Raw genomic sequence first — 15,693 nt, forward strand, 5'->3', positions numbered from 1 at the left:
GGACATCTTGCATGGGGCATAATATGGGGGGGGGTGACATGCTGCATGGGGCATAATATGGGGGGGTGACATGCTGCATGGGGCATTATATGGGGGTGTGACATGCTGCATGGGGCATTATATGGAGGGTGGCATCCAGCATGGGGCATTATTAGTGGGGAACAGCCTGCATGGGGCATTATAAGGGGGAAACAGCCTGCCTATTGGGAACATTTACCTGCCCATTGAGGACCTATGCTGCCTATTGGGGATATTTACCTGCCTATTGGGGATATTTACCTGCCTATTGGGGACATTTACCTGCCTATTGGGGACATTTACCTGCCTATTGGGGACCTATGCTGCCTATTGGGGAGTTTTACCTGCCTATTGAGGACCGATGCTGCCTATTGGGGACATTTACCTGCCTATTGGGGACATTTACCTGCCTATTGGGGATATTTACCTGCCTATTGAGGACCTATGCTGCCTATTGGGGACATTTACCTGCCTATTGGGGACATTTACCTGCCTATTGAGGACCTATGCTGCCTATTGGGGACATTTACCTGCCTATTGAGGACCTATGCTGCCTATTGGGTACAGTTACCTACCTATTGAAATACCGGTTGATTTAACTTTACTTGTTCTTCATTTTAAATATTGTATTTGTTCCTGTATTGTTTTTTTTACTACAAAATAAGATATGTGCAGTGTGCATAGGAATTTGTTCATAGTTTTTTTAAAAAACTATATTCCGGCCCTCCAATGGTCTGAGGGACCGTGAACTGGCCCCCTGTTTAAAAAGTTTGAGGACCCTTGGTATATGCAATTAACTTTTAATAACTTTTAGGACGAAATGGAAAAAAACACTGTGAGCAATCTTTTTCTTCTAAATAAGCTATTCCTTTAGAACTGCAGCCTTCTATCTATTTAAATAATAACATTTTTTGGAAAATGCAGCTTATTTGTATAAGTAAAATGTATGCATAAATGACCCTGATGTGTTCAGAAAGCTGAAGGAACATCTAGTCTACCTTATTTAATGAGTTAAAGAGGTTGCCCAGGACTTTAACATTGATGGTCTATCCTTAGGATAGGTCATCAATGTCTGATTGGTGGGGGTACAACACCCGATACCCCAGCCAATCAGCTGTTCCCAGTGTCAGCAGTGTCAGGAGATAGATGGGAAACAAGCAGGTGGGAAGGTGTATATAAATGATTGGCCCCTCCGTGAAGCACCGAACGCCTGTACTTGGTTTGAACAGACATTCTGTGCTGACAGAGTCCCTTTAACTGAAAAGTTGTTGTCATTGTGAGATAATAAATTTATTTTATACGGTTTTAAATAAATAAAAAAAGAATATACATACCGACCATCCATGTACTATTATTACTAGGGGAAGTGTAGCATTGAAGGCACAATTTTCCAGGGTTTCAGACTGATATGTTATAACCGGACACATCTTCCTACCTATGCCTTCATTATACAACAAGAACTTTGCCTTCGCGGTATTGGGATCTTTTTTAATTTCTATTGCTTTGCGAAGTCCTTCTCTGTATTCTACAAAACAATTTGTTGTAAAAATAAAAACAGTAAAGTTTTAATAAGAGTAAATGCACAATGTACAATCCTGCAGGTACAATACTGTTGGTATTATAGATATCTCGATTTTTGCTTACTATAACAAAGCTCAGATGTAATTCACAAGGAAAATGTATATTTAAATGAGTACATTGTACTATAAAGTTGAGATCAAATAATCTTATTACAATTCCAAACTATTAGAATAATATACAGTATGAAAATAATTTAATTTCTTATGACCTTTGAAGAGTAGCTCTAAGCACTGCTGTCATTAACAACAATGTTAAAACAAATTTTTGAATACCTTTAAAGGCTATGGACACCTTTGACATGGAAAAATTATTTTGTACAAATATTAGCTGTTAGCCTTAATTAATATATTTGCATTAAGTTTCAGGCTGCAATCTTGATTCTGTCATTAATTTTCAGACCTCTGATGTGCAGTTTGAAGCCTGTTCTAACTTTGTTTTCTCTTGTGGCAGTGTCTCTCCCAGTAATATAGGCTGAATATGGGTTCTGTGTGTGTCCTCGGTTCTGAGGTTTACAGGTGACAATATATCATCCCAGTTTCTATCCTGCACTTATTTCCTCTTTTCCTACAGTCTGTTTTTTCTGCTCTCCCTGAGATTCTCAACCCCTCTGCTGTGGAGATCTGTGTACATCCCCATCGCCTTACCTGCTGCTATTTCTAATAATCAGTGAAGGGAGCGAGAGAGCAGAGAGCCGTCAGATTGAAGAACTCTGATGGCCTTTAAGTTCTTTATGAGTAGAGGGAAGTAAGCTGCTGCCAAACATTTCTTTTAGTGGCTTATCTTCTGTAAGGGGGAAGACCGAGGTGTAAGTACTTTCAGAACAAGGGATCCGGGCCGTGCCTCTGGTTGCAGGGGGGAAAAGACTGCAAGCACAGGAGTCAGGTGACTGGGAAGCTAGGGATGTGTCCAGAGCGAGAGCTCAGGAGTCAGGTGACCGGGGAGCTGGGGGCGTGTCTAGGAAGAGGGAGAAAAAGGAGGTTTGCGCGGGAAAGCAGGCAGTTGACAGTTGGAGTCAAGCCCGACTAGAGGGAGAAGAGACGCAGGGTCCGTGGAGCCGAGCAAGTGAGATGCAGTGCTATGGGCTAGGGGCTCAGCGGGTCAAACCAGAGACCATCCACTGCCACCAGAAGACGGAGCATTGTTTAGGCGGGGAAGCCGGAAGAAAACAACACTGGCATCAGCTGGCAACTGCCTTGTGGGGAACAAGAGTCAGCTAAGTGTAAAACTGCCGATTATAACCGTTTCGACTCTGCTACATCTAGCCAAACTGTGGATTGTCGGTTATAGCCTGTTACCTGCTACTTCCTTTGTTGTCCCCATATTTCCCCTGTTATTCACTGCGTGGAGATTGACCCTGTTACAATAAATCCCCCTGTTTATTAACTACGCATTTGGCGTAGTCGGCAGGATGCAGTCTTTAGACACAGACACTGCAGATCAGTCCATCCTGGGAGCTCCTAGATCTAGCTTGCCGCTGGGGGCCATGCTCAGCAACCTCCCAAAGTTCACAGGGGACAATATGATGCTGTGGGACTGGGTTGAGAGAGTTAGGAGTATGTTACATATGCATCCGATGACCCCAGCTATGCAAGCCGAAATAGCCTTACTGGCCCTGGACGGTGAGGCCCGGCACTCCGTGATGTACCGCCCTCCCCATGAAAGGGATACTGTAGAAAAAGTGGTGCGGATATTGGAGGTGATGCATGGGGATGCCACCAATGTAGGAGAGCTGAGGATACTGCTGTTTCACCAAGTGCAGCAGGAGGGGGAGACTGTGACGCAGTATGTTAATGCATTATAGAGGGTGCATGCCTATATCACTAGAAAAGACGACATGGGGAATTTGGGAATGGGCCCCCCTGACGTGATCTTAAGGTACCAATTTGTGGCAGGCCTCAGGGATGTGCAGCTGAAGCAGGCCTTGCGGGAGCGCCTGCGCGCTAACCCATGTATGACTTTTCTAGAAGTGAGGGCGGAGGCATGTGTGAGAGAGCAAGAGATGAGGGTGACAGCCCTGGCAGGGATGGTCCGGAGTAACGAGGTACCCACCCCGCCTGCAGCTGAACCAGAATGGGCTTGAGAGATGCGAAAGGGGATACAGGAGATGCGGGATGAATGGTCCAGTCTCAAGAAGACCCCTTCACCGACACCAGAGATACCCGGATCGATTGCCCCAGTTAGGGAAAGAATTGAATTCAGGCCCCGCCCTGCAGGAGAGTTCCGTAGAGTAGTAAGGCAGCCCTACACAGACAAAGACACGACCTGCTGGAAGTGCGGAGGCGCAGGACATTACGCCAGGGGCTGTGCTAGCCGAGGGCGGCCCCTGTCGGGGCAGCCATTAAACTAATGGGCTCCGTGTTTGGGGGACACAGCCCGGAGGCTAATGAAGGGGAAGGAAAAAGAGGAAGTCCCAAGGACCTAGTTTCCACCAGCCCGACTGTCTAGGCCGAAATAAGCGGTCGGGCTGTTCACTGCCTGTTTGACACGGGATCCCAGGTGACTACAATGACAGAAGCCTACTTTCAACAGCGATTTCCAGAGATAGAGCGGCCTGAATAGGGACCAGTAATTAGACTCACGGCAGCTAATCAATTACCCATCTTGGTCACAGGGGTGGTATGAACATCCGAGTGTGTGGAAAAGATGTGGGAAAAAAAGGGGTCATCTTGGTTGCAGGGGGAACCGGAAGTGGACCCCCGGTGAAACCTTGGAGTGAATATGCTGAAAGAGATCGGGCAAATCCTGATTAGTGAGCCGAAGGAGATTCCTCTAGACCGGTGGGACACACAAGCCCCCCAAAGGAGGGCTTTTCAACAATTAATCCGAGCCGCCCAGGCTCAGGAGAGGTCGAGTGAAGGGAAGGTCCTCGGGAAAATAATAGTACCAGCAGCTACGGCGCTCACCTTACCGCCAGGACAAACCGTACTCACGTTACCCGCACGGACCTGCACACCTCTTGAAGGGGTCGAAGTTCAGATAGAACCAACATCGATGGACAAAGTACCCCCCGGACTCCTGGTGGCTCAGACACTGGCCATCGTCCAGGGTGATAATGTTATAGTGCGGTGCATTAACCTGGGCAAAGGTGATCTCACACTCCCTCCCAGGGCGGAAATAGGCCAGATTCTGGGATTGCCACAGAAGTTGGTGCGACCTGATGTGGTACAGCTGTCCGCTGTATGAGCAGACCCCTGGACTCTGGTGGTCACCGTGCCGCCGGAATCCCACCATGCTAGTGCGAAGGGGGAACGAAGGATCCTAGAACAAATGTGGGCTGAAATGATGGGACTTTCACCTCGACAGGTGCAGCAGGTTGAGGAGGTACTGGAGCGGTACCAGGAAGTCTTTGCTCGCCATGAGGATGATTTTCGTTGCACCGAAGCCATTACCCACGAGATTCCCATGGGGAGCGCTGCCCCAGTGTGGGAGAGATACCGGCAGATACCTCCCCAGATGTATAAAGAGGTTAAGGAGATGCTAGCCCATATGTTACAGAATGATGTGATATGGGAGAGTCAGAGTCCGTGGGCAGCCCCGATTGTCCTGGTCCGGAAGAAAGATGGGACCCTGCGGTTCTGTGTGGACTATAGACGACTGAATGCCTGTACAGTACGAGACTCTTAACCACTACCCTGAATCGAAGAGACGCAGGGTCCGTGGAGCCGAGCAAGTGAGGTGCAGTGTTATGGACTAGGGGCTCAGCGGGTCAAACCGGAGACCGCCCGCTGCCGCCAGAAGACGGAACATTGGTTAGGCGGGGAAGCCAGAAGAAAACAACACCGGCATCAGCCGGCAACTGCCTTGTGGGGAACAAGAGTCAGCTAAGTGTAAAACTGCCGATTATAACCATTTCGACTCTGCTACATCTAACCAAACTGTGGATTGTCGGTTATAGCCTGTTACCTGCTACTTCCCTTGTTGTCCCCATATTTCCCCTGTTACTCCCTGGGTGGAGATTGACCCTGTTACAATAAATCCCCCTGTTTATTAACCCTGTACTGGCTGCTCTGTGTTTCTGTGTCACTGCATCTAAAGTACCTGTGTCGCATTTCTATAGGAACAAACACACAAACCCTTTTTTTTTAAGACATCTGACCTCTGGGGAGACTTTGGTGGCATCCCCTATGCACATTAGATTGTTGTCCAATTTTGATAAAATTTGCGACTGAGCTTTGTCTTATATGTACAGACACCCTAATGTATACAAAACAGTTAAGGCCCCCATACACATTAGATGGCTGTTGGCCAAACGATGCTTCAGCCAATCGTTTGGTCGACAGCCATCTCAGCTGACTCTCTCGTACACAGGAGCGCTCTTTCAGGTGATAGCCGCCAACTGACATGTTGGCCATCGGCTTATCTGCAGGAGAACAATGAGATTAGTAGCCCGGAATCGGACATGTCTGATCAACATCTCACCCTGACCATCAGTTGGCCACCGCCCCCATTTCTAGATTGTCGGCTGAACCTGTTGACATGGGTGGGTTCGGCCGAAATTAGTCTAATGTATTGGGGGGCTTAGCCATTTGAAAATCAATTATTTCCCTCCTACTTTTAAAGAGATGCTATTTCCATTGACATTTTAACATTTAGATTAGTAGAATGGGAGATAATGGGCATAAAATGTAGAAGTAAAGATTTATTATGTGCATATGATTTTGCAATCTCACGTTACATACAATAAATAAAAACAGACTGCTTTTGCCATACATATAAGCTTAACATTTTTATATAACATGCAGGGTAATGCTCAGTAATAACAGCATTGAGCTTCTATAAAGTGTACTTGAAAAGGAGTAGACACACAGCACTTACCAGCAACCATTGAAGACAAGCATTGAGAGTTATATTTCTATTTGCTTCAAGTATATTTCATAAGTAACATGCACATCCATTATTTTTCCCTTCCTGACAATTCTAGACCATTTCTAACATGAAACAATTCGTATCAGGCCTCCCTGGTATCAGGGATTTCAATCGTTTTACTAGATACAAATGGAGACTCATCTTCATAACCAAGGCCTCTAAGCAGATTTCGAAAGATTCCGAAAAGTTAAAAGGAATACATTAGAAATGAGGGAATCTAATTTGAGTCGAGTTTTATGAAATTCACAGGTCCAGACAAATTAGGACAATTTGTTATTTAATTTGTGTGAATTACTGCAATTGCTCAGCAAAGAGAAAGCCCTAAAACATTGGACAAATAGTCAAGACATTAATGTGTTCTACAATTGCAGTAGTGAAGTCTGCAAATAATACAGAGATTCTATGGATAGTATTATTATTATTATTTATTTTTAGAGCAACATTGATTCCATGGTGCTGTTCATGAATGAGGGTTACATACAAAATACAAATATATATTACAGTGAACAAACTAGCAATGAAAGACTGGTTCAGAGAGGAGAGGACCCTTCCCTTGCGGGCTTACAGTCTACCATATAATGGGGAAGGATAGAGTAGCGTCAGCTCCGGTGATGGTGAGGTGGTAAAGGGGTCAGTGCAGGCTGTAAGCTTTCTTGAAGAAATGGGTTTTCAAGCTCTGTCTGAAAGTTTCGAAACTGACAGATAATCGGACATGCTGGGGCACAGAATTCCAGAGTATGGGGGATGCTCAGGATAAGTCTTAGAGGCGATTGGGTGAGGAACAATTAAGTGTGGAGGAGAAAAGAAGGTCTTGAGAGGACCGGAGATTACGTGTTGGAAGGTAACGGGTGATTAGTTTGGAGTTATATGGAGGAGACAGATTATGGACAACTTTGTATGTCAATGTTAATAGTTTAAACTCGATACTTTGGGAAATTGGGAACCAATGAAGGGATTTGCAGAGGGTAGAAGTGGAGGAATATCAAGGTGAGAGATGGATTAGTCATGCAGCAGAGTAAGGATGGACCGGAGAGGTGCGAGAGTGTTAGCAGGGAGGCCACAGAGGAGGATATTGCAGTAGTCGAGACGTGAGATGATGAAGGCATGAGCTACATTTTAGTAGATTCAGGATTGAGGAAAGGACGGATTCTGGAAATATTTTTATAGTTGGAGGTGGCTAGAGCTTGGATGAGAAGTTTGAAGGACAGGGCAGAGTCGAGGTTTACTCCGAGGCAGCAGACTTGCGACACAGGGGAAAGTGTGATATCATTTATTATGATCGATAGATCAGGTAGAGGAGTTAGGAGATATGGAGGAAAGATGATGAGTTCAATTTTGTCCACATTGAGCTTTAGGAAGCGTGATTAGAAGAAGGAGAGTATGGCTAATAGACACTCTGGGATTCTGCACAGCAGAGAGGTGACGTCTAGGCTAGAGAGGTAGATCTGAGTATCATCGACGTATAGATGGCACTTGAGGGCATGGGATTTTATGAGTTGTCTCACTCCAAAGGTATAGATTGATAAGCGTACGGGGTCCCAGAACAGAGCCCTGAGGGACACCAACAGAGAGAGGGCGGGATGAAAAGGTAGTTTGAGAGTGTGAGACGCTAAATGTGAAATTGGAGAGGTATGAGGAGATTCAGGAGAGGGTGAAGTCTTTGACTTTATAGTAGGGAGGATAGATATGATAGGTAATAGCAGCAGCAATGCCATACTCATTGGGATTGATCAATGACATGGTATAGCTGGCTGTAGCTGACATTTGTCCTGCTGCATATGAATTACAATGACACTTTTTTTTTCATCATTCTTAATGCACTAGAAAGTGGCAGCAAAATAGCACAATATTTTTGACAGAAAAAAACTTGAATCAATGTCACTCATAGTGTGCTTGCTTATCACAACTGATTGTACTGAGTATTTGCATTTCTTGTGCAATCCTTTTTGCGAAGAGGAGAATAATTTTTTTTTAAATATTAAAGAAACTTTCCACAAATCTAGACATTTAACAGCAAGTACCTAATTCACAAAGTGTGCGCGTCACAAACTATTTTTTTGCGCGTTTTACTAGTAAAATTTTTCATCTATAAATGCCATATCAATACACCACCGAGTTGCAGATGCTGTTGCTTGGACATGTACCTACCTAGTTTTTCTAATCAAGTAATTTTTGCATTTTTTATAAAGTATATATAGAAAAATTTAAGACATTTAGCAGTGCATGTCTATTTTTGCACACCTGCTTTACTACTCTAATTTGACAACCATACACATAATAACTATACTGCAGCGTGTTGACATGATTTGCTTACCATATGTATAACCTTACCTGCTTTTTGCAAAGGTTGAGCAATTGAGGTTGCAAAGATTGTAAAAAGTTAATCATAGTGTTTTACAAATGTATGGTAAAAGAAAAAGTGGAAATGGATGGGATCGTGTGAAACAATAAAAAAACAAACAAAAAACCATACCACAGCTAAGAATATGGGAACCGTTAGCAAAAGCACCACCACTGGTGTCAGCAATTCGGGCATTAATACTACTAAACACAGGCCACAATTAGCATCCTTTGCCTCCAGCAGGCATAATAGTAGGGAGGAAGCGGCGGGCTTTATGGAATATATGGCACATCATTCCTCTCAGTCACGGCAGGGTGATACTACCTCTAACAGGGACAATGTCAGTTCAAGTCAGTGTTCTGCACAAAATAGTCAGCCTGATCACAAATCGCTGAAAGGAATAACTATTGGACCGTTCATTTTTTAATATATAAAAAAAACATGAAAAGCCTATCAGTGCTGTTATTAAATGTCCTATTGGTTACTAGTACTAAGTTACCATCTGTTTATATGGTGAGGTCACTTTGTCATTACTACAGCTGTGTTTATGTACAAGAACTTAAAAGTGATTTAACACAGTCCTAGGAAACCTTAGATTGTTACATACTTCTTTTTAGGGCAATTGGAGGCTTTACTGTATTGCATTTTGCAGCAAATCGATTAAGAATAATTCCTTGAACCTGGTGAATTTGAATTTCAAAACATTCAATCATCTCTAGATTGTATTCTTTGAAAACTTCCTTTTTGTTAGAAATGTCTCTGAGCAAATGCCAGTTGCAGAGAGTCCCACTTCTGGGATCCCTAATTAATCAGTTGTTATTAATGCTGGAAATGTTCAGCAAATATTCAGTTCTCATGCAACTTTACCACTTGCAATATTAAAGGCGTTTTTCCCACGAACAAAAGTTGCTTTTAATCAATAGATCTTGGAATAATAATAACTTCCACAATTAGATGTGTTTAACCCCTTTAAAGCCCATGACATACTAATATGCGTCTGTGCGCTGGGACTTAAGAGCCTGACCCGTATTAGTACGTCATCGCGATCGCGCGCGCACACTCAGGCTGTGCGGGCGCGATCGCTGCCGGGTATCAGCTGATTGTTACAGCTGACACCCGGTACTATGTGCAGGGAGCGGTCCCGAAGTCGATCGCAGCATTGCGGTGGCCAAGGGGAGGTGATCGCAATACTCATCTTCTCTTCCGGCCTCCAGCGCTGTCTGCCGCGACTTCCCGGGTGTTGCCATGATGACCCGATGTCGTCATGACAACATCCGGGTCACCAGACAGCAGGAAGATTTTTTGGTCATGCGCAGTGCATGACCAAACAATCTTCTCACTGCGCAGCGCTGACTGCCTGCATGGCACAGGGATGGTGCTCCATACCTATGCTATGCAGGCGATCAGAATAAAAAAGTGAACGTCCCATAGTAGGAAAAAGTAAAAAAACTCTCAGAAAGTGAAAAAAGAAATAAAAAAAAAATTGTAAAAATATAAAAAAAAAATAAAAAAAAATAATCCACCGAAAATAAAAATATAATGTACCCATCAATAAATATTATTATGAAAAAAAAAACCCCAAACAATAAAAGTACACATATTTGGTATCGCCGCGTCCGGAACGACCTGACCTATAAAATTGTCCCACTAGTTAACCCCTTCAGTGAACACGGTAAAAAAAAAAAAAAAAAACGAAGCAAAAAACAATGCTTTATCATCATACCCCCAAACAAAAAATGGAATAACACGCGATCAAAAAGACGAATATAAATAAAAATGGTACCACTGAAAACGTCATCTTGTCCTGCAAAAAACAAGCCAACATGCAGCTCCATCATTCGAAAAATCAAAAAGTTATAGCTCTCAGAATAAAGTGATGCAAAAAAAATAATTTTTTCTTTAAAATAGCTTTTATTGTGTAAATGCGCCAAAACATAGAAAAACGATATAAATGTGGTACCGCTGTAAACGTACTGACCCGAAGAATAAAGTTACCTTATCAATTTTACCACACGCGGAGTAGAATAAAAAAAAAAAAAAAAAAACAATTCCTGAATTGTTGGTTTTTGTATATTCTGCCTCCCAAAAGCTGGAATAGAAAGCGATCAAAAAATGTCACGTGCCTGAAAATGGCACCAATAAAAACGTCAACTCTTCACGCAAAAAACAAGCCGTCACATGACTGTCGGCCAAAATATGGAAAAATTATAGCTCTCAAAATATGGCGATGCAAAAACTAGATTTTACAAAATGTATCTTTTAGTGTGTGACAGCTGTCAATCATAGAAACCCGATATCATTCTGGTATCTCTGTAGTCGCACCGACCCGAAGAATAAGGTCGTCTAATCACTTATACTGCACTAGGAAAGGCGTAAAAAATAAACGCTAGGGCTGGGATTGGGGTTAGGGTTGTGCTAATGTTAGGGTTGGGGTCAGGGTTGGGCTAGGGTAGGGTTAGGGTTGGGGTTAGGGTTGTTTTTTTTTCAAAAGTAAAAAAAAAAAAAAGATGACGATATGGCAACTAGTGTTGAACGCAAGTGCTCGCTACTTGAGTTTGCATCGGGTGCTCGAGTATGCATTGAGTATCGCAGGTGCTCGAGTCTCCGCCCCATATGCTTCGCGGCCAAAAAAACCTCGCGGGGATTGCCTGCCATGCACGAGCGATCCGGCATGTTTTTTTCGGGTGTCTAATAACCGTGAAACATGCGGGCGGGGACTCGAGCATGTCACTTGAGCACCCGTGATACATGGTGCAAACCTGAGTACTCGATGCAAACTCAAGTAGCGAGCATTTGCGCTCAAGACTAATGACAACTTATTCAATATGATGACCTAATGTCATCAAATTCTGTGTCGTACCTCTGGGTTCAAAATGTTCACTATACCCCTTGATAAAATCCTTGAGGGGTGTAGTTTCCAAAATGGGGTCACTTGTGGGGGTTTCAACTATTTAGGCACATCAGGGGCTCTCCAAACGCGACATGGCGTCCGCTCTCGATTCCAGCTGATTTTGCGTTCAAAAAGTCACACAGTGCTCCTTCCCTTCTGAACTCTGCCGTGTGCCCAAACACTGTATTTTCCCCACATATGGGGTATTGGCGTACTCAGGAGAAATTGCACAAAAGTTTTTGGGGTCCATTTTCTCCTCTTACCCTTGTGAAAATAAAAAAATTGGGGCTAAAACATCATTTTTGTGGAAAAAGTTTGATTTTTTTATTTTCACGGCTCCATGTTATAAACTTCTGTAAAGGACTTGGGGGTTCAAGGTGCTCACCACACATTTAGATAAGTTCCCTGAGGGGTCTAGTTTCCAAAATGGTGTCACTTGTGGGGGGTTTCCACTGTTTAGGCACATCAGGGGCACATCCGCTAATTATTCAAGCAAATTTTACAATCAAAAAGTCAAATGGCGCTCCTTCCCTTCCGAACCCTGCCGTGCGCCCAAACGGTGGTTTTCCCTCACATATTGAATATCTGCTTACTCAGAAGAAATTGCACAACAAACTGCATAGTGCAATTTCTCCTGTTACCCTTATGAAAATGCAAAAGTGGGGGCTGAAAAACATTTTTGTGGGAAAAATGTGAAAATTTTATTTTTACGGCTCAATGTTATAAACTTCTGTGAAGCACCTGGGGGTTCAAGGTGCTCACCACACATCTAGATAAGTTCCCTGAGGGGTCTAGTTTCTAAAATGGTGTCAATTGTGGGGGGTTTCCACTGTTTAGGCACATCAGGGGCTTCCCAAATGCAACATGGCGTCCGCTAATTATTCAAGCAAATTTTACATTCAAAAAGTCAAATGGCGCTCCTTCCCTTCCGAACCCTGCCGTGCGCCAAACAGTGGTTTTCCCCCACATATGGGGTATCTGCTTACTCAGGAGAAATTGTACAACAAGTTTTGGGGTCCATTTTTTCCTGTTACCCCTGCGAAAATAAAAAAAATTGGGTCTAAAATAAAATTTTTGTGAAAAAAGTAAAATGTTAATTTTTTTCTTCCACATTCCAAAAAGTCCTGTGAAACACCTGAAGGGTTAATAAAGTTCTTGAATGTGGTTTAGAGCACCTTGAGGGGTGCAGTTTTTAGAATGTTGTCACTTTTGGGTATTTTCTGTCATAAAGACCCCTCAAAGTGACTTTAAATATGATGTGGTCCCTAAAAAAATGGTTTTGTAAATTTTGTTGGAAAAATGAGAAACCGCTGGTCAACTTTTAACCCTTATAGCTCCCCAATAAAAAAAAATTTTGGTCCCAAAATTGTGCTGATGTAAAGTAGACATGTGGGAAATGTTATTTATTAACTATTTTGTGTGACATATCTCTCTGATTTAAGGGCATAAAAATTAAAATTTTGAAAATTGCAAAATTTTCAAAATTCTTGCCAAATTTCCATTTTTTTCACAAATAAACACAAGTGATATCAAAGAAATTTTACAACAATCATGAAGTGCAATATGTCACGAAAAAACAGTCTCAGAATCAGGGGGATCCGTTGAAGCGTTCCAGAGTAATTACCTCATAAAGTGACAGTGGTCAGAATTGTAAAAATTGGCCTGGTCATTAACGTGCAAACCACCTTGGGTTGTAAAGGGGTTAAATAAAATGTTCCTGTGCTGAGATAATCTTATAAATGTGCCCCTGCTGTGTGCTGTGTAATGGCTGTGTCTGACTGTGCAGGAACATGGTCTGATCATACCACATCTCCTGGGCAGTGGAGGTAACAAAAGAGTATACAGATATTAAAGCAGGAGATCACAAATTATTCTTTCTTTGAAGTAAAACATTGTTTAAAAACAGGCAGGGAAATGTTTTACCTCACAAAAAGAATCAGCTGTGATCCCGTGCTATAATGTCTGTATAGTTTTTTTTACTTTTCTATAATGTGCCCGTTGAACTCATTACAATGACTTGTTAATTAAGATTTGCTTCATATTCTGAGAACACATAATGTGCATTAATAATTAAGGTTAATTGCTTTGTGCTACAGCTCTGTTAATCATATGGAAGCAAATTCATACATTAAATGATCACCATTCTGTCTGTTTATTTATGTGTTAACAATCCTAAGAACCTATTATTAATGTATGAACCTTTCTGCATGTGAAAGATAAAGTCATTTCATGTTGCACATACACGCTTCTGGCCTCGCTACGACCAGTCTTATTTGCTTTGTAGTCAGTAATGTGGTGAGTACCTACCTTACAAGTCTTAACTACACATTGCATTACTATTCATCGTACATTACATTCATGTTTAATATTAGAGAAACATTTTCCCCTTTGTATAATTGTAGAACTGGCATGTATTCTGCATAATAATGTTGGATAAGTATCAGGATCATTTTTTTTAAACAGATAGATGTTTATTAAGAAATTGAAGGACACAATCATATTCAGTGTGCCACTAGGATGAATTTGTATACAAAGAAGAAGATATTAAATGTATATCCATGTATTATATGCATTTCACAGAAGATCTGTACAATGAGTGTGCACATTCAGCAGATCTGAATACAAGCAAATCCAACAATAACATGAATCAACTGCTTCTGTTGTGTCTGTCTGATTCTGCCGGCTGTCAGAGGAATTCAAGAAATGGGATTGAAGATACACATGGACAATCTGAAGGAACGACAGATTAGGCAGTCAGGGGTGATTCAGCCCAAAAATTGGGGATTCAACCCCAGATATTTGTATACTTTTTGCACAGTTATCATGGCAGCCCCGGCATAAAGTGAGTGAAATAAGTATTGACCACGTCACCAATTCTCTAAATAAATGTATTTCTAAATTTGTTATAATGAGAAATGACACAGTGATAAAGTATTGAACACCTGAAGAAAGAAAGGTGGAAAGTCATGTCACAAGCTGAAATCTATCAGTAATTAGAAAGCAATCCTGCCACTTAGTGAAAAATAATCAGCTGGTTCAATTGATGGCCTATAAAAAGGTTTCTCATTGAGCAATGAGCTGTCTCAAGACTTTCACAACCTTATTGCTGCAAAACATACTGGTGGCATTGGTTACAGAAGGATTTTTAAACTACTGAAGGTTCTAGTGAGCACTGTTAGGGTCATAATCTGGAAGTGGAAAGAACATCATGTCACCATAAATAGGCCAGGACTAGAACAATAGGTTCTGTTGGAACAAGAATGCTCTGCCGTACCTCTAAAATACCTTCATTGGATTGAAACAAAAGACAAAATACAGATAGTAGCACATGGGTCACCATGCAAGTATGGGACAAATTAGGACAAAAATATTCTCATTAGATCAAATAACCCTCTTACTCCCATATCTTCTAATGCTGAAGTAGGATATACTAGGGACAAGTTCCACTGTTGGAACGCAGTGCCTGATACATGCCTCTACCATATATTCCAGGGAATCAACATTTCCTCCTTTGAGGAATTGCAATCCTGTAACCCCTCACAAAGACTCTCCTGGATAGAATACAAACAACTAAGGTCCATTGTAGACTGTGAGCCTTCGCAGGCAGGGTCCTCACTCCTCCTGTACCAGTCGCCGTCACGTTTTGTTAAAAATCATTGTAATTTTTTATGTATGTAAACCCCTTTTTTCACATGTAAAGCCCCATGGAATAAATTGTGCTATAATGCTAAATAATAATAAAAATAATAATTCTTCATAAATGCACGGAGGAGGGGGAGTGGGGAGGATGGCACTCTTCATCATTTTCACCAACCCCATTTGAGGGATTAATTCTGCTGGAGTCCTCACCGTCACACATGATCTCTCATATATATGGTCTTTTAGACTAATTCAGAACCCAACTTTATACAGATTTGGGAAATAGAGTTAGATTCTACCTTCTCTGGGGAATATATACAAAAAGCATTTATGTTTACCCACAAAATGTTCACTGCTT

At 42.2% G+C, this 15,693-nt stretch overlaps 1 protein-coding gene across 1 annotated transcript in view; it reads right to left on the reverse strand.

Moving 5' to 3' along the window:
* The window catches only part of LIPC (lipase C, hepatic type), a 318,457-nt gene that overhangs the window by 72,465 nt on the left and 230,299 nt on the right, over nt 1-15,693 (reverse strand). The window contains exon 4 of the mRNA XM_073652967.1: nt 1,353-1,543. Coding sequence (XP_073509068.1) covers nt 1,353-1,543 — 191 coding nt within the window. The remainder of the gene's footprint in view (nt 1-1,352; nt 1,544-15,693) is intronic.

This window comes from Phyllobates terribilis, unplaced genomic scaffold, assembly GCF_046119375.1.
Source record: "Phyllobates terribilis strain yellow unplaced genomic scaffold, ASM4611937v1 Scaffold_11__3_contigs__length_659146591, whole genome shotgun sequence".
NCBI classification, from domain to species: Eukaryota; Metazoa; Chordata; class Amphibia; order Anura; family Dendrobatidae; genus Phyllobates; species Phyllobates terribilis.